Genomic DNA, 19,990 nt, shown 5'->3' with positions numbered 1-19,990 from the left:
TAATACTTTTGAGAATGCAATGTGGCAAAATAAGTGTTAATGCAGATCAATGTGTAATGTTCACCATTACTCCACTGAGATCCCAAAAGTAAAACGCCTTCAAAAATAAAGGAAGGGTGTGTGACCACACCCTTCCTTTATTTTTGAGTCCAGACGGGGAACTACACCCTCTCTGTCACCATGGCAGCTTCTAAAAACACCACAGGGAACATGTGGATCATAAAAGATTAATTTTTAAAACATTATTTTTAAATCATACCATCATTTGGGTGGGAAGCAGCAGTGAAATGCCATGCTATCAGGATTAGGTGCTTGATTAAGTATATAACCACACACATAGAGGAAATGCGTTGATTCATGTTTTATTTTGCCAAAATTTCAAAAATGTAATCAAAATATGCAAAGCATTTTATGTAAACCTAATTATTTACTTTTTTATTCATTTCAAAATGTGGGTGTATGTTTCTTGCAATGATCCTTTTCAGTGTTTTCAGTACATTACTGTATGTGCGATTGGTTTCTGCCCAACAATTGCTCAATATTCCTCATATCAGATTGTAACTTTGTTTCTCCCGTCCACTCTCCTGCAGGTTATGCCACCCCAAAGGCTTCCTGGATCCCCAACCGTGAAAGAGAAAGGCTGATCCCCGTCTTCCCCCAGCTTCCTGCTTCTCTGAACCTCATCTTTCCCTCCTTCCCTCTCCTGCTTATTTCCCTTTCCCAACTGCTCTAACCCCACCCGACTCCCACACCTGACGCAGCCACCCCTGTCACCCTTTACCTCTAGGACTGTTCGTCCAGTTGCACCTTTCCCCCACAAATCCTTCCCCACAGCAACTCCATAGCCAGAATCTCTGTTTAGTGTTGTTCCAGCCACACTAGCCGTTGTTTCTGCAGACCCTTGCCCTCGTCATAGAGCTATTCTTCACCCACTGGCTGCACGCCAGGCCCCATGGCTACAGGAGGTCATGCCCCAGAGATAGATGTGTTGATCAACCTACGACAGGTAAGAGGCTTTAAATAAATCTGTACATTACTTTGGTAAAAAAGTCTTATTCCTTCACCCCATTTGGAAACATCAACATGTGAAGTTGTCTTGTGGAGCTCTCATGTCAGAATTTCTTGAACCTTCGTTTTTTAAGCAAAGACAAACCACACGCTGTTGGTTAATCCAGAGCTACTCAGTTCTGCCATGCAGCCCAGTGCTTTGAATGGCATAACTTTGTGACACATCCAACAGCTTTCAGTTTGATTTGAATTGCTCTAATTAGACCCCAGAGCTCTCCCGAGCAACTGAGTGACTAAGAACAGTGGCAGAGTCCCTGTGGCAAGTTGCAAGGTGACGTGGGCTCCTACAGTTGTACTCTCAGTTTTGCGTTTATTATGGTTGATTTGGTCTTGTTGATTCCATCCATGGATTTTCTGTAGAAAGTGTACTGAGAAATACACTAAATGTGAGTGTTTTTTTCTTGTTTAGTTGTGTATTCCTGTCAAATTCACAAAACCAGTGAACATGCACATATTTAAAAGAACAATCCAACACTTTGGGTAATGCATTTGTTCACTTTCTTGCTAGGTGATAGAGATCCATGCCATGTCTGTGTGTTAAATATAGATTTAGAGCCAGGAGGTGATTATCTTAGTTTAGCATTCAGACTGGGAACAACAAACAAAAATACCTACCAACTGCTCCTAAGATTACTAATGAACACTATTTTAATCAGGAGAGTATTCATTTTGAAGGGGTTGGTGAAGCCGTGATTAGTACGAGGAACCCCCTGATGGAGTCTAGACTCTGGTGGTGATGATGAAGGGATGAAGAGAGTGCTGAAGATTTGGATGTGATGTGATAAGAAGTGGACTTGTGATGGGCTCAACCTGAAAACTAGATATGATGAACTGCAGGAGAATGGGGTGGAGGGGGTTCGCAATGAATTTTCACTGAAATGACAGCTGAAAGCAGCAGAGAGGAGAACAGATTTAACGTTGGACAGCAAAAACGTGATTGGCCGGAGATCGCAGCACAGTCTGATTGATTTAACTGAAAGAGTAAACTGCCCAGCTGATTAAGATGGACTGTGAGAGTGAGAGAAGGCATTGTGAATAAATGAGGCATAGAGATAGTCTTTGTGATTGAACTTGTGCTGAGCTTCATGTGTCTGATTTGTTTTTGTTGGTTTTGTGCTTTTACTCAGAGTTAAGCGCTGCAACTTTAACAGTGGCAGGTTGCAGTGTCTTCCCAGAGTCTGCTGCCTGTCAAGAAATAGATGCAGCACCTACAGTAACTAACTCTAAAACCACAAACTGTCCTTTTTCCATTGTGGTACAATAACGTGTCAGTTGGTCAACTTTAGAGGTTCCGGTAAGCATATGTTTGTAACTTTGGAAAGAACCAGGATTGATACCTAACACACACATATCTAAGAGTGCTATTGGTGTTCTCTTCTTACTTTTGGCTATAAAGCAAATATGTGATTTTCCAAATGTCAAACTATTCCTTAAAGAGTATAAAAATCAAGAAAAATAGAAAATTATGGTTATGCCGTCTTGGTTATAACAGTAAACAGGACTTTTGTGTGGTTTGGGCTGAATCCATCCCGCGAGGCCATTTGCAGTATGCAAACCACTGAATACAAGAAAAATAATATGATTTTGCCTTTTCAAATGGCAGGGCTGGTTTGCATTGTGGGATATAAAAGTAAGGGAAGTGAAGGAGGGATAATAATTATTTTTGGAAAGTGACTGTCGTCTCAAGGATGGAAAATGGATATGCAAATGTGGACTGCTGAGAAGTGGAGGAGGGTTTGACTTTGCAGGAGAAAAAGTATTATGCCAAATATCTGAAGGGAAAAATCTGGACCATGAGTGTGTAGGAGATGTTACTATGTCAGCTTGTACAATGGAGTCATGCCCAGTGAGCCAGTAAAATAGTTCTTTAGAGCTACAGTGGGTTTAGTAGGAGACAGGGGACACTGATGAAAAATGAAAATTCTTAGCTGCAAAATCTCTAACACCCATTTTACATTTTCACACCAATCTGTTGCCAAATAGCTTCTTTATTAAAGGCCAGTGAGCAATGTATGTTGCATGTGGTATTTTCTGTTTCCCAAATTGTCTATTTTCTCAGCCGGATCTGGTATTCTAAAAGAGAAGCATTTGGCTGTAACTGTTTTTAACCCTCGGGCCGGTATTACCCTTTTTCAAATGGCACTTTTGATATTGTTGCAATACCGTGAAAAAGACATTTTCAAATCAAGTACGCTGTGCATGATGTTTTAACATTAGTTTGACATTTATTGACAGTATAAATTAGAGGTCCAGTGTGTAATATTTAGGAGGATCTATTGGCAGAAACGAATTATAATATCCATAGGCATGTTTTCATCAGTGTATAATCAACTGAATGTAGTTTTTTGTGTTTTTGCTACCTTTCGTACGCCATGTTGAGCCACCATGTTTCTACAGTAGCCCAGAATGTACAAACCAAACGCTAGCTTTAGATAGGGCCTTTTGCATTTTTTATAAGTAGCTTCTCCCACACACTTCACTTTACAGCCTGTTCTCATTCTCAGGTTGTCAAATACAGAAGCGAGCTGTGTTCAGTTAGCTGCAATCTGCAACCTCACTGCTAGATGTCACTAAATTCTACACACTGGTCCTTGCAAAGTTTTTACAAATATTCACTGGTTTTCCCAGAAACTGAATAACAGTTTCATAAGTGGCTAGAATATGTCTGGCATTTCTAGCATTTTCCAGCAAATGTCACAGCAGAAACTATGCATGCTTTTTTGATAAATATGTAGTTCTAGAAGCGTGTTGCTGTCAGTATTCCATTACATTGTATTGATTTTGCCATAAAAAGTTGCTGTTTTAAATGTTGGTATGACCAGGGGCCAAGACTTCAAGAAATAGTGTTCCCTCACACAGCAACATAATGAGTATCTGGAATAAAAGAAGCGCTGAATTGTTTCCTCCAACGTCTCAAAACAGGGATGAGTCACACACCGGTCAGTGGAAAATGCTCATGTTCGTAATAGCAGAATGTTTTCTAGCTGTTATTCAAGTGAAACAGATTAGGCTCTGTTCTCAGGGAGAACTAGCTCTGCCAACTAAGTAGGTGATGTGTTATTATGCACAGTGGGGACCATGTCATCCACAGTGTGCGTAGCATATTGTGACATTGATTTGAAGGAAATAATAGGCTGAATGCTTGGCTACACAAGTGGACCCCTCAATTTCCTACCCTCAATTATTTGTGCACTCTACTTAAATTACACACACACACACCTAAAGCATCTATAGAGAGATATAACAGCTTCTATAGATTAGATGTTCTTTATTGTCCCCAAAGGAAAATTAATTTTGCTCAGGTCAGTACCAGTAACAGAGTAACAGATTAACAGTCAGTCAAGTGCAAACCAGGAGACAAGATGGTTTTCTTTACACAATCCTCCTATAGCTGTTGATGCGGTGCTGAGCTATGACCAACTTGGTGGTTTTGGTCATCGCATGCATGTCTTAAGATGATGTTTTTCTTAAGATGGAGTTCTTGACCACTAGTAGTGCCATGGATCAGTGTTTTTTTACACAATGCATGCACAAAAGTGACAAAAACACATTCCTGCCAGTGGATGCATATTATTCCACTCATCTACAGGTGATGGTAAATGCATCGAGAAATGCAGTCTTTCTGTCTTCAGTTGTGTTTTATGTATTTGCAGCATTGTTGTTTTCAACTGCTGTCTATGTGTTGTCGAAATGGTGAAGATATTTTCTGAAAATAATACTTTTTCAGTCACAACTCCGACCGTAGTAAACCCTCATCAAAGGTTTCATGAAAAATGGCTGCAGGTTTAAGCCTCTTAAACCTGACTGAGCCAGTTGTGGGCCAGTTGTTAGAAACTCCTGTTATGCAGCCAAACATTGTTATGAACATGTTGGGGAATTTAGAATATTTCCGTTCAATGCAGCTGTAAAAAACATGCTCAGATATTAAGTGTCAACGTCACAAAGCTTCAATGAAGAATTTAAGTGAGCTGATACAGAATATATACAATGCTGTCAGACAAACTGGAATACGATTCTAAGAACCCTAATGCTAAAGGGTGAAAATTGTGAAAACTGTATATTGAAGGGTTGAATACTGAAAAATTATGGTTATTTCTTATTGGTTTTGCTGAATTCTCTGTTAAATGTTATTCTTTCGTAAGTAGCAGTTTCTATTCCAAACATATTTCAAATTATCGTTTAATTATCTACTGTATATGTTAGAGATCCATTTAATACCTTCTCACTCTTCTACTTCAATATTTCACATTTTATGCCAGGAAAAAGCTATGAGAAAAAAGGCCTAATAAGACAAAATGGCCTAATTGCTAAAAAAAAAATGATCACATTAAAAGTTCCAGAATCTGGCTGCTCATTATTGCTGCTGCTGCTGCTTCTGGATATTGGCAGATTAGAAGGAACAGAAATAATTGTTTGTTAGATGTTTTTTGTGCATGTTTAAGGAAAATTTGGTTATCTTTCATTTCATTTCATCACATTCAGTAACAAGGCAAACATTTTTTTTTAAATAATTGCTCATAAACATCAGCTGCACAGTGAAAAGGAAAGCAAAACACTGATGCTGATATTTATGGTAGTTGTGATTTGTTTGTCTGGGAAGCGTGCCAACACCGTCAATCAAAGAGGCCTAGATGAAGGGATGAAGGGAGTGGGAAGCGTTTTTTAAACACTGTTAAATAAAAAAAGAGCAGGAAGCAACCGGAAACAGGGTGATCTGCAGAGGAAAACAAACTCATTGCTTATTTATATCAGCCTGAATTTTTATAAGTGAGATTATCAGTAAAGAATATGGTTCACAGTAAAATTGACTCCCGAGTACTATGTACTCAACTGTATTTCTATCGGCCTGAAGAGCAACAAACATACAGTGACATACGTAGTGAAAGCATCAGCACTTAGGACAGCTCTAAAGATATTACAGATCGTACATTCAGTCATCATGGCAGCTTGGCATTCAGCTGTCCCAATAACAACTGATGGCATCCGGATTCACTTGGTAAGACCAACACTCTGTTTTGGTCTCCACCGACTCCTGAGGGAAATATCTGTCTCTTCAGCTGCTAAAAGCTTTAAAACACGCTGCCCCTTTCACTTGGTACAATGTAGAGAAGCACACAACATTTTTCAAAGGTTGTTACTCTGTGTAAGTGAAAGGATTTGCACTGCTGGTTGGTGCTTTAACGTTTTGGCAACTTAGATACGTGCATATGCCCTCAGTTTGAGTTATGCTCTTTTGTGGTGTCTGACAGTGTAGTGTGTATTGTATTTATTGTATTAACAATGGTTTTGTGTTGTTTATTGGCCAAATTTCTCTTGAAAAAGAGACTTTCACCTGAGGAAATTAAGGAAAACATCATATTATACAGTGTAGAGAGCGTATTTATATAATGTAGCTTTAACATTCAACTAATGGGAAAAATAATACCATCCTTTAGGTAGGAACCATCACTGACACTTCTCTGTTTTACTGAGCATTTTTCTTGTTATTATAAATATTACTAGATCCTTACTCTATCATTAACCACATCGTTTTAATTGCTGGTTGCTTGAAGCTTGAGCCTATTTATAATCCCTTAACTTGATATTAGTCCTAATAACAGTAATCTTAACCCACCTTTAGCTTTACACCTAATGTCTTGGACAGAAATAACCCAACTATGCCCTCATCACTTATGTGAGGGCATTTGATCCAGAAGAACAAGGCAAACACATAACACAGACACACACACACACCCTCCTCCATATTAGTCAGCAGCTGATAAATATTTGAATGCATCTCTCTGGCTCAGCATTCCATTAAATATGAAATATTAATGTTGCAGTAGAAGTTGGGCAGTTGAACAGAAAAGGTTAGACAACATGTTTTGAACTGAACAGAGGCATGGCTCAGATCATAAGGCTGTATTAATGGAAGCCCCCTCCTCATAATTGATCAGAAGTGGCCAAAGCAGCCACAAAGTGGTTGAATTTTCATGCATCAAATATCATTGTGTTTGATGTAGATGGTAACCCACAGTGCTAACACTCACAGTAGCAGGGATGAGATGAGGGCTCTTACCCTGCATTCATTATAACAATATTAATATTAGGAGATTTCCATCTCCATGTTGGCAACACAGCTGACTGAAAATGGATTAAATGAACCCTTTGTGCTGCAGTGGGTTTGCACATGTCAAAGGATCACTCTGTTGACTGTTTTTCAGAAAATGCTACATCACACTTTGCCATCAGAGTCCAAGGTGACATCATCCAATCCAACCAATAGTCCAAAACCCAAACACATTCAATTTACACTTAACTTTACACTCAAAATACATGGTTACTTGATCCACATTCCTGCCAACCTGCCTAACCGAGATAGCAATGTGCCAGCCAGCAGGGATGTAAACAATACCAGTTTCTACATATTTTAATAAATTGGCTTTCCAATGTCAGGTGAGGAAGAAAATGCATTCATCAGGTTTTCAAACCGTACGTACACCTACATTTATCCAATCGAATGTGATTTGGAGCTACTAAAACACCCATCATGTAAAACAGCACTTGACCGTCTGCTAGTGGGTCACTAACAGAGCAAAATCATAGTGTTTGGATGTCAGTTGGCAAAAACTCTGTTCACATTTCTAAAAGAGCATGATTATGCACTAATTGTGGTCCTTATCCTCCTCTTCCTGATGAAACAGTGCAAGTGAGGGAGGTGTATATGGAGGTCAACAGTCACCTTCAACTCCATAACTCATAATTAAGCCATACCCACTTCTGAGTGATCCAATCAAATTGTAAAGATTTGATTTAAATCCTCTCCTTATGTCTGCGCCCACATGTTACGATTCCCTCTGGAATATGGCGCTCTATAGCAGCTAAAGACCCTCTCACTTCCCTTTCTCTGTGACTTTAACTTGTTTTATTTACTCAATTGTAATATCTCTGATTTCTATTACAGTCTACTGTTCGCAAAATGTCCTGATATGAAATCACTGTACTCCATTGTCTGTCATCCAAATCCTGTTCACATAGTGCCTCCACCACCTGGGCCGGGGTTGCCCTCCTCCTGTGTCCCTCCACCCTGACTGACTTCAAAGCTGACATGAAAGAGTTTTGAGTCATTTGCAGCAATGGAGCTCGAGCAAAGAAAAAAACAGGTTTAGAAAGAGTCCCTTTACTGTAATATCTGCCTCAGCTGTGAGTATTATTCCCCCTTGCACTACATTAGGGCTATTAAATTCAGGGTCTTACACTGATAAACAGTGCTTACCCGAGCAAGTCAAGGAGGGGAGGGTGTTAGAGGAGAGGTTGAAATTAAACCAGAATTGGTTCGCAGGAATATAAAGCACCTTAGGTAATGAACAAACTTGAGCTGCTCATCCAGTGAAAACAAGGCTTTTACTGGTCACTCAATTTAAAATTCTCCTTTTATATTCGGTCTGGCTTCATCTGCCTCAGCCTTGTGTAGATAGGTAGCTTGGATCATTAAACGTATCCTGTCCCTTCATCCCACTGGTAATTAGGAAGTAATGGAGCCTTGGCACAGAGAAATCTGAGACCACAGAACAGTAGCCAGAGTGCTTACCGTGCCAGCACCAATCTGAGGCAGAGGAAGAGGCCAGTCCCAGTGATTTGACCTATCAGAGGCACCAAATGGCTCTGGCAGGACACTCCCTTCAGCCTCCGCTGTCTCCAGGGGCTGTCTAGTACATTAGTTCTTTGCTGCTTAGCACTTTGTTGTATTGATTTGATGTCCTCCATACGTGAAGTGGAGGATGTACAGACACTATGTGCCTATTATACTGAAACTGAATTATGTGAGGTTTCTCATGATAAATACAAAACAAAATACACAGTTTGGGGCCCACTGTGGTGGTTTGTGGCTTAAATTAGGGCAGACAGTGAAAAGCTGTGCTGGCAGAAGATTTATTTATTTATTTATTTTTTTAAAGTTCTTGTTACCAGTTTGTTTCACAGTACATACTGTATAACTGGTGATGGAACTCCCCCACGTTGTACTTGTATGTTCATCCTGGATTAGGATTTCACTTTCATTTAGTACGAACCTGCTCCCTTTGTGACTGTCTTTTCTGATGTCAGAGCCAAGCTGTGTTATTCTAAAATAATGTCTGATTGCATTACCCTCTTTGCTAGTACAAATACAGCAATCAGAGTAGCACAATTCCTATAATCATCATGCAATCAGCAGGTGACCTCAAATGCCCTTATTCATCACAGTCAATATGATTCATCCTAAACAAGTGTGAACCTATCGTGACGTCATCCAGTGAATTGTGTGATTACAGAGATTTTAGGTGAGAAATAGGCAATGCAGTAACATAATCTTGATTCTTATTTGATCGACACTGCATAGTTTGATCTGAGTTTGTTGTGTTGAGCTGGACGGACTCTGAGAATGAATTGTCAATCACAAGGTAGCCACGTCCTAAAGCATACCTGGCTTTATTGTCTATTTCAATCTAAATGGGGCCTTCATGTTGTTTTGAAGAAGACTTAAAACTAACGCTTGAGATGATAAAGTCATTAGGAAACTATTTACTGAGGTAATAAATCAAGTGAGAATTATGTTCATTTCCCATGAGACTCAATACTGTCTGGCTTCTTTTTTGCAGCCTATGGAGCCATTAGCTATTAGAAAGAATGCAGGTTTAGACACTTCCGCATTAGCTTCACTTTACAGACCCGGAAGCTCTCTCCAGTAATTACTGTCAGTAATCCTAAACTATAATTTTGACAGGACATCCCATATATTCTGATTTTTATTCTTGCTTCGATGCTCTCTCCTTAATATACTTCACTTTTACCTTTTGCTTCTTGCACTAACGTTGTCCTTTTCCAGGTGAAGGTGGAGGAGGAGGATGAGGAAGGATCAGTAGAGGAACAGGAGGAAGAAGAGGAGGAGGAGAACTGGGAGAAAGCACTATCTGTGGAGCGCTTTGGAGACATCATCAGCGACTCTGCTTCTACCAGTGGAGACAGGATGGGCCGACACTACACTGAGAAAGACTTTGAATGTAAGCTAAGCTACCATGTACAGTGAAAGTCCCATGTACACATTATATATGTGTGTCACTTACAACCCGTTTTGTAATCCAGTAGAGTATTGATCTACATTATTGTCAGAACGCAAGCCCCTCAGAGTAAGAATGCATTCGTTTCCATTAAATTGTTGTTAAGTTGTTGTATAATTATCATTATATTGACTAGTTTCAATGTGTTCCTTATCTTTAAACTTGTTTGTATTTAAACCTACGATATGTAATTAAGTCAGGATTCCTTCAGTGTTCATCGTTCAGGAAAGTCTACTCCTATCATAAAACAAGCAGACCCGGTGATTAAAACCCGTAAAAAAAAAAATGTGAATAAAGCAGTTTCACTTTAAAAATCAGTGTTTCAAAGACATCCAGGGGGGGGGTGAGAGTCGAGCTGCTGCTAATGTTAGCTCAGCTTGTTTCTCTGTTAACCTCCGGATCCAGACATCCGGTTAAAATATGTAGTTATAAAACGGTGGTTTAAAACTGGATGAATCGTCAATTTATGACAGCCTCTGGCAGACAACCACAACACTGACTCATGTGCAAAAGGGGATAGGACGTCATTGACAGGTGGATGGCAGTGTTGGTCGGTTCACTACTTTGGTCTTCACTGAACTATCAACTATCAGATGGACTGCCATAAAAGTGTGTACAGACATTCCCTTTACAGACCCCAGAGGATGAATCCCACTGACTTTGGTGATTTCCTGAAGGTTTTTTAGTGAAGTATCTGGTAAACTTTTTGGATGGTTTGTCCTAAAATTTGGTGGAGTAATACCTTAAGGAATTTTGTGGTCCCCTGACTTTTCCTTTAGCCTCACCAGCAGGTCAAAGTTTCCACTAATTCACTCAAAAAGGCACAGACACTTCTGTTCCCCTCAGGAACATTTTTAATAACTCTGGTGATCCCTTCACTTTTCATTTTGTGCCATCACAATGTTGACCAATGCTTTGCTTAATGACATGTAACTATGCAACTAATGACATTCCCATCAGCCTCAGCTGTATTTTGTGTTTTGTGCTAATGGAAGTGAAGCTAGTGGAAATATTAGTATGCTAACAGAACATTACCATATTATATCTTTTAACAGCATCCTAGCATTGTCACTGTGAGTGTGCTAGGATGCTGACATTAGCATTCATATCATAATCCAGTTAAATATAAATGTCTTTATGTGTGTATAAATACATGTGTAAAATCAGATTCTGACCTTGTCTGTCATAGTTTGACTTGTGTTATATTAAGAGATCAGATTTAGAGCAGGGCATTAGATTCCATGTTTGCAAGTGTATCGATGGATTAGTAATAGAGAGATCAGCAGATGAATACCACATGCTCTGGTAGGAGATAACAGTGGCTAAGATTAGATAGAGCTGCTTTCTTTTGATGTTTATTAAACAGTACATTTCACCCTTATTGCATGTTAATTAAAATCTAAAGCTTTTGTTTGTGTTTAATAGGGAATTAGTAGAAGAGAGAGCATCTCCTCTGAGACCATTTCAACACCATGTTTTCCTCTGCATGTTATATTCAATGGCTTGCAGCTGAGAATACTGTATTTGTTAGGCAGTGTGTGCTGGAAACTTAAGAATGTCTTTATATATAGGGTGGTACAAATTATGTGATTTCAAGCTTACTGTTAGTCTTGGTTTGAATGGATTTAGTGACGCAAATGCTTCCATGTTATATATCAGATTGCATAGATTAAATCCAAGTTTGGAAATGTTCTTTGCACAGTTTGGGGAAAAATCGATACTAGCTTGAGGAGCATTTCAGACAGGCTGAAATGTGTGAATTAGCTCATAATAATAACCTCCCCTAATGATGCTGCTTTCACACTGAGTACAGCTCATGACTGACCGTTTGCAGCATCAGTTTAGTTTCATATCTGCACAGTCATGTTCAGCATCTGATACCGTGATGTACTTTGGATTTTATTCTTCTTATGTCGTTTTGTTTTATCACAGACCACAGACACACATTTCACCATACGCACCACCCCTTATCCACCCACCTGCCCCTGCCCCAGCGTTTACGCAAGAGGGTGCACAGCTTGGACCGAAGGCGCAAAAAGAAACGGAAGAAAAAAAAGACCTCCCTGCCCCCCTCCGATGTTACACCCACCATCCACGAGGTAGATGAGGAAGAGGCTGAGTCTGAGACCGACGGACAGGGGATGGCTGCCACACCCACAGAGCTACCTGACATCCAACCACAGGTAAAATAAGATTGAGGAACCATGGGACCTCTACTGTGTAAAGGTGGCAAGATCAATTCATACAATTAACGCAGGCTCTGCCCTGCTATTGAGATGACCCATGAACACATGTAACTGGTGCAGGAGTGCATAGCTAACTATTACCACAGCATATCTATTTGTGGTTTTGACAAATGACTAACCACATGTTAGCATATTCCTCCCTTCTCACTGATCTTCCTCTTCCTCTCAGTTTAGTTTGGGGAGCCAAGAGGACTTGGAGGAACCCCTCCAACTCACTACCTTCCACACGGAAAACGAAGATCATCCACTGTCGAAGAAAGCCGCACTCACTCTGATGAAGGGGGAGACTCATAATGGGGGAATTGATGTTCTTGACCCGAATGAAGCGATGGATGGAGAGGAAGCCGCTTGCAGCAGGTAGGCTGTTACAGCATGCAATTGTTCTGTTGGAGACAGTCTGAATGGTTTTATAACCCCAGTAGTGGCACATAGGTATGGTGATATCTGGTATACACTGCAATATTATGTTATCAATATTTCCTTTAAACACTGTGTAATGTGAAAGGTGTCGCTGCCCAAAGAGAATTATTACCTGACTCTGTAGTTTTTCTTACCTCTGCTGAGTCTTCCTTTACTAAGCGACTTTCAGCTACATGCTTTGCTTTCCAGCCAGCAAATGTAATCTTAGGATCATTCTCACCGCTCTTACCTTACCTGTTTTAGCAGCAGCACTTTTCAGCAATAAATAAAAAAGACTCCAATAAATCAACTGTATGCTACATTCCCAGCACCAAATTGCAGAAAGTTAGCAAATAGCTAGTGAATGCAGCCAGATATACCAGCTAGCTTATGCAATATCTAGCTCTATGGCATTAGCATTTAGTTATTGAGTTATTATTTCCCTTAAGATTTAGTGGAAATCAAAACACAGCTAAAAGGAGAGTGAATATTATACATGCTAACATGACTCGACATGACATGAGATGAATGCTAGTGATGCAAATGCTACATGTTGGATGTAAAAATAGGCAACTATTTGCTCACGTTTGACACAAAAACTGTATAAGATAATCATTTTGTACCACTTATTCTATGGCCCCCATGTGGCTAAAGCACCTGATATGTTGTTAGTAACACCATAAGACAAAATGTCTCCTGTGAGAAAGGCCTATCGCTGTAGCCAACACAGGTGGACTCACCTTAGCCACTTTATGCTCCAAGACACTTTCATGGGAATTACACGACATGTAAATCGTATCCTTTTGGTCAGCTGAACAAGAAAACACAACATTGATATTTAATCATCATCGAAATTTGTATGGCTAACACGGACAGACATGGAGCAACATTAGCATTCTCCTTTTAGCTCTGTTTTGGTCTCCAGCTACTCCTTGTATCCGTCAAATATCGGTCTCTGTAGCTGCTAAATGCTCCACTGTGTTCACCAGCTAGTCTCTAACCTTCTTCTGTCTGCTGTGGCGCTGGTAAGGTAGCGTACAGCAGGTTTATCAGGGCTTTCTTGCTGTAAACAACTGCCTGCTGCGGCTGATTGATTAGAGCAATGGGAATGAAGTTAAGTTGTGGGCCATAAAACTAAAACAATCAGCTCGAAGATGCTAAAAGACTCCGCAGAGCTGATGGGAGCTGCAGAGCTGGGTGATGAATTCTCTGTGGGTTCATCACTATAAGCAACTCCTCTGTCTTTTAATCTACTGTGGTTAATTGACATACAAGTAAAGATGCAGCTTGTTTGTGGTCAGTTCATATGTCTGTTTCACCGGGGAGTGTTTACTGGTCATGTAGAATGACACATACATTACACAGAAGTAGGTTGCTATGGTTACCTGTAGTTTAATATGCCTTGTCTGGCTGGTTACCCGTAGATTGGTTCAACTCACACAGGAACAATGTTTGTGGTGTATTGCCTTTTACAACCGTCTGCCTGCCAGTCAGAAAGATTGGGTACGAGAGGAACACTCCACAGCTGGATTAAAGATGATGAGAAGCTTTCTTTTGCTGACCCCCTGCATCAAATGTATTGTAAATGTTAAACACTAACAGATACCAGATACTATCAGATACTTTTCTAAGCAGCACAAAACAGAACATAGCTCTAATTTCATGCAGAGACTCAGTTATGCAAACATACATAACTACCAGAAAATGAATTAATTTGGTTTTTTTTGTGTGTATGGAGTTTGGTGCTGGGGCCCTGTGGGGATTCAGGTTTGTCTCTACTAATGCCTGCTTGAATAACAGCACAGAAACGTCATCATGCCTGTGCCATGCAGGATTATGTAGCTGTGTTTGAGTGAACGCAGCAGAGGATGACTCAGGGTTGGTGAGGAGACCCTGGCCTGTTGCTGTGTTGTGAAGCCCTCTACTGGTGTAGAGACAGCAATGCAGGGCAAAACACAGAGCATTTCAGCAACAACAATCAAGTCTTTTATCTGAAATGTTTAACTATTTTAACATCTACATTTCAACACATTGTGTGTCATTATTTCTTAATATGGAGCTCATTTTTGCAGCTTTTAATCCTAATCTTTAAAGACCCCCTTCAGATATGTATTAAACTTCTGCAGATAATTGTGAAAACATCCTTCTAGTGTCAAACTCTGCATCATTCTGCACAGTTAAGCTCAAACATCCAACTGCAGGAACAAGAAGACAAAAACCTATGTTTGAGTTTTTTTTTTTTTAAGACTTTTCTTACCAATCTGTGTCTTTGCTTTCTGTCAGTGCTCCACCAGGATCAGATCCCTCCAGTTCAACCACGACCCGCGGCTGGTTCCGTAGGAAGCCCGTCCACCATCGCCTGGCCGGCGCCCAGCGAAGCAACTATGACCTGCGAGAGCGAATCTGCATCGGCAGTATGACTGCACTGGAGACGGCCGTCTACCAGCAAGTGCCCACCGATGAGGCCGAGGCCCAGATGTTGGCCAGCGCCGATCTGGATGACATGAAAAGTAAGGGAGATAGAGAGAGAATTGAGGGCTTTTAGGTAACAGTGGCTCTGATTCTGTTTGTAGACATACAACATGGCCAACTATTCAAAAGTTTACTTATGCGGTTATTTTGAGCTGTCACGACAGCCTTGTAATCATTATTCATTGGGTTTATATGTTAGCTGTTTTTTTATTGAGGGGGGATTTTACTGTCCTAACCAATCAGAAGTGAATGACATATCTTTGCTATCAACATCATTTTTATTCAAACTACCTGTACAGCTGTGACTCATCCATGCTGGCTAAGTTGTTTCTTTTTCCAATCCGGGAACCAGCTGTGGTACCAAGTACAACACCAGCCTTTTAGACACTGACAAAAACAGAAATTGGTTCACCAATCCAGTGGTGTGGAACCAGGCTACATGCAGTCTCTGCTGACCCTCGCTGTCTTATTGTACACCTCAGGGCAGCACACACGGATAGATAATTAGCTAATACGCCAAGACAAGTGGCGCTGTTTGCTGTAACAACCTGATATTCTTCTCAACCTTCAATGTAACATAGCGTGAGGGAAAAGTACTGTTGCTGTGTTTGCTGTAAACTGAGAATTGACAAAGTGAATAATGTGTACAGGAAAAATGTTTGAGGTGTCTTTAAATAGACACTTACCTGCCAGGTCATTACAAATTCATACATTCTTTTGCCTTCGTTTTGCAAAAAAAACCTCTTAAACCTTACAATGTTCATTTTTATTGATACAGCAAAGTTAATTTAACTCCGAAGCCATTGTTATTTGTGTATTAGACTGCATTATATTCACAGGTGCCTTTTAATGATTTGCCCCCTTTTGTAAAGTAGGGGTGGACAACACATTAAAAACACCTTCCAATAAAGTGTAAAGAACTGTAGAGTAGTAGTAGAGTAGATTTTCAGGGATTTAAAGTATTTTTTTTCCTATCTACAAATATAACGGGTTGAAATCTGAATCAGTTGCTATCTTGTGGAGATGACATGGATGGGCCACTTTACTGTTACCAACACATGAAAACAAAACTTCCGTTACAGTATACTTTCTCGTTGCTGCTGAGAATTAAAGGCCGTGGAGCAGGGAGATGGGAGATTATTTCCTCTGTTGCTAAATCTACCTTCTGAGATGACTCAATTCTACTTTTCACCCACGCCACAACAACATTGTGGGGGGATCTTTGGGAGGTGTCTTTTTCTAGCATGGTTGTTATATCTCGGCCTGTGTCTGTGCTCTACCAGTTCTCCATCAGACCTCCATGATAGCACCTGAAGTGGTTGCTAGGATATTTATGCTATAACTGCCAAGGCTCTATAGCAGTTCATGTAGTCACGCATGACACACGTTTTCATGTTGCTCAGTCTGAATACTTACACTGGTGATTCATATTCTCCAAATACAGAGACTCCTAAAGAATCCTATTTTTGTTTTCATTTTTTATTATTTGAGTTATTAGGATTATTTATTTATTGATTGGAGAGTCTGCACTTGGTAATGCACCAGTCATTTAATCCTGCTTTAATGCTAGACACTACACTGATGATGTATGAGGTGCCTGCTCAAAATGAGAAAGATAAAAGGGGTAAGCTAAAATTTGTAAATGACTGCAAGGAAAGAAGAGAGAAGACTGGGTATGATTAAAAATAAAGTTAAATTTTTTTGTTGTACCAGCACCAGACCTTAACATAAATGGATGCGTCTCCAGACTCTGCTCTTCCCTTCTAATACCTGACATGATGTAAACATAAAGCCAATTGTAAGCCTATTTTACTATTATAGTAATAACATGTCATGGTCTCTTCAGGATATCAATTTTAAATGTATCCAGAAACAACATGTCAGTGGTCAGTTGGTATTTGCATTTTGGTTTTAAGGCTTGATTAGGCCATTTTTATGTTCAGCGCCCCCTGCTGGCAGTGGAAAATACAACTACACGGTTATCTAGTCTGCTTATACAACACATTAATAGTTGAAATAAATGATGGCTATTTTGAATTTAAATATCAGTATTAATATTAGTGCATGACTCCTTTCTGACCCTCTTTAGTAATTAAGAGATATTATAATTTCACCCAGTGCCCTTTTCTGTCACCATACACATAGCTATTTCCCTTGACTGATAATGACTCAGCAGCTGCTGCTTTTTGGTTTCTCGTTCTTTTTTGTGAGCCTCTAAGACATTAAATAACATAGCTCCTTCTTATTTAACCTAATGTCAGTTTGTCCTGTTGATAGAACAAGAGGCAGATCAAAGAGCACCTACAGAGAACTGTAGTTATATCAAAACAGTTAGTCCAACAGATCTAGACTGCCTTTTTACTAGAGCATGTTAATGCTGTTTAAACAATGTACTTGATTCCAGTGATATTGGAACAGTAACTTTTGACAGGTATAGTTAAAATAATGTTAGTTTTCCCGCCTCTTTAAAATGTCCTAGAGAGCCTGTCACAACATGTATTGACTCCCTTGCTGCTCTGGTGATGACCATTGACAAGTTATTGCTGTGTATATTTTGGCTCCACTATGGGCGTCCCACACATTCTGTCATTTCATGAAACCAACCCACACAGCTCCTGGCCCCCACATACACTGCTGAAATGAGCTTCCAACAAAATAACACAAAGGATGGAGGACAAAGACATTTCAGTATCCACTTCTAATTTCTCTGAATGATAATCACATTTATGATAAAGAGAAAACTCCAGAATACTCCAGGACTTATTTTACCTTCATTTATACATTCAGCTATCATATATTGATTTACCATTTGAGACACTGAATCAAATTCATCATAACAATTTATTACCATTTCAATCTGAAGCCTACTGCAGTTAAGTATGTTAATAAGGAAATGATTAACACAGTTAGGGTTGAAAATAACAGTTACCCTCTTCTCCTCTACAAAAAATAGATTATTCACATAAATTAAGAGTGCTGGCAGACTTTATCTTACCAAATGTCTACCCAAAGCATCACAGGGTAGAAGCCATAACTATTGTTCTGCCACAGGAACAAATATGTTTAGAATGAACAGAAAGGAAACAGTTAAAGGTATTGTGTGCTGCAGCTCCCCCTGTTGGCCAAAGTCAACTCTAATCTTTTCAAATAGTTTAAAATATATGTTTTTTTTCCTTTAAAGGAAAGCATGGATGCATTTTTTCTGTTGCAGTTCAAGTATGAAATATGAAAGGATTCATTTGAAGGGGTAGACATATATATGGTTTTCTACCCAAGTATCCTGACATGACTTCTTGCTTTCACCTCAGCAAAAGGTTTAGAGGAGGTGCTGAACATAATTGGCTAAAATTATATAAAATAGCATATTTCCTCACTTTAAATAGTCCAAAACCATTCCAACAGAATGTGTGGATTAAAAGGGACACGGTGTCTAGTAGTAAGAGCAAGGCTGTAGGTGAATTTATGCAGAATTTACACCATTTTTACACTGCCAGGTGGTCTATTGCCTATAATAATCCAGTGTTTTCCTAATTTGTCAAAATATATGTGTACTCTTGTGTGCGTATAGCAGCAACCACCCCACCACCCCAGTATCTTAAAATTAGAAAGTACTTTCACGTGCTGATTATGAGGACAGACAGGACAGGCTGTCTAAAAACACGACACATCATTAATAACATGCCCCCCCAAGTGCATGGTAAAATATAGAAAGGGAAAAAGAATAAAGTGGAGAGTGGTGAAGTGAGAGATTGGCAGACAAAACCGCGTGTTGCCAAAGAAAAACTCTCACAGCATCCAGGGGCATTAATTAACAGAGGCTGCAGTCGATTCCCCTTTAGCAGCGACCCTGCCCCTGGCCTTTCCTGCTTTAACAGAGCAGAGTAATCATTGACTGTTTAGGAACCATCTGGAAACAGAAAACAGGGCACTCACAGTCACTCATTGGATTTGTAGGGAGTTATGCTTGACATTGACAGGCCACGTATATCACCACTCTATGTCCCTCTGTTCTACTGTGGCCATCTGTAATCCGGTCGGGTTTAGTCTTATTATGAACGTTTGAGAAGTAGAGTGTAAGATTCGGCTGCTAATTACGCCTACAGAGTGGTGATTAATCTTGGTAAAATGATCCTACTGATTGCATCACTTCATTTTTAGTTTTTTAGTGAATTAGGAGCTTGCTAGGTTGAGGGTAGTTACTACCTTTTTCTGGGGCTTTCAACAGTGACCTGAGTATGGGACCTCAGTCCTGTGTTAAGTAAAGTTATCTATTACCGTTATTGATCCCCGTAGGGAAAGTTGTTCTCTGAATTTCACCATCCTAAGTGTTTGGAGCAGTCAGCAGCCACTGTGCAGCATCCGGGGACCAACTCCAGTTGTAGGCCAGTGCCTTGGTCAAAGGCACTGATGGGAGAAATTGACACATACATGTTTTTGATGGTGGGGGAAACTGGAGCACCCAAAGGAAACCCATACAAACACAGGCAGAAGATGCACTTCTATCAGGGGCGTATTGTAATCAGTGTATTCAGGCATGGTCTTTCGTCCATGGTCTTTTGTGGTCCTCTCTCAGCCAGTTATATAGTGTGTTCAAATTTGAAATATCTTTTCTTTTACAGCTTAAAAGCTCTGAATCTATACTTTCATGATTCAGAGCTGATGCTGTGCGTCGGTGTGTGAATGTGTATGAATGAGTTAGTTTCTGTTCTATGGGCTTTGCCATCACTG

At 39.9% G+C, this 19,990-nt stretch overlaps 1 protein-coding gene across 1 annotated transcript in view; it reads left to right on the top strand.

Moving 5' to 3' along the window:
* The first annotated feature begins 598 nt into the window (after positions 1-598).
* Positions 599-19,990, top strand: part of slc4a3 (solute carrier family 4 member 3) — a 50,299-nt gene continuing 30,907 nt past the window's right edge. The window contains exons 1-5 of the mRNA XM_035677201.1: positions 599-1,006; positions 9,914-10,088; positions 12,078-12,328; positions 12,561-12,748; positions 15,074-15,300. Of these exons, the coding sequence (XP_035533094.1) occupies positions 953-1,006; positions 9,914-10,088; positions 12,078-12,328; positions 12,561-12,748; positions 15,074-15,300 (895 nt within the window). The 5' untranslated portion in view covers positions 599-952. The remainder of the gene's footprint in view (positions 1,007-9,913; positions 10,089-12,077; positions 12,329-12,560; positions 12,749-15,073; positions 15,301-19,990) is intronic.

Source organism: Morone saxatilis, unplaced genomic scaffold (genome assembly GCF_004916995.1).
Source record: "Morone saxatilis isolate NCDOM2014 unplaced genomic scaffold, NCSU_SB_2.0 Contig5, whole genome shotgun sequence".
Taxonomy (NCBI): Eukaryota; Metazoa; Chordata; class Actinopteri; family Moronidae; genus Morone; species Morone saxatilis.
This window is presented reverse-complemented; position numbering and strand designations above follow the sequence as displayed.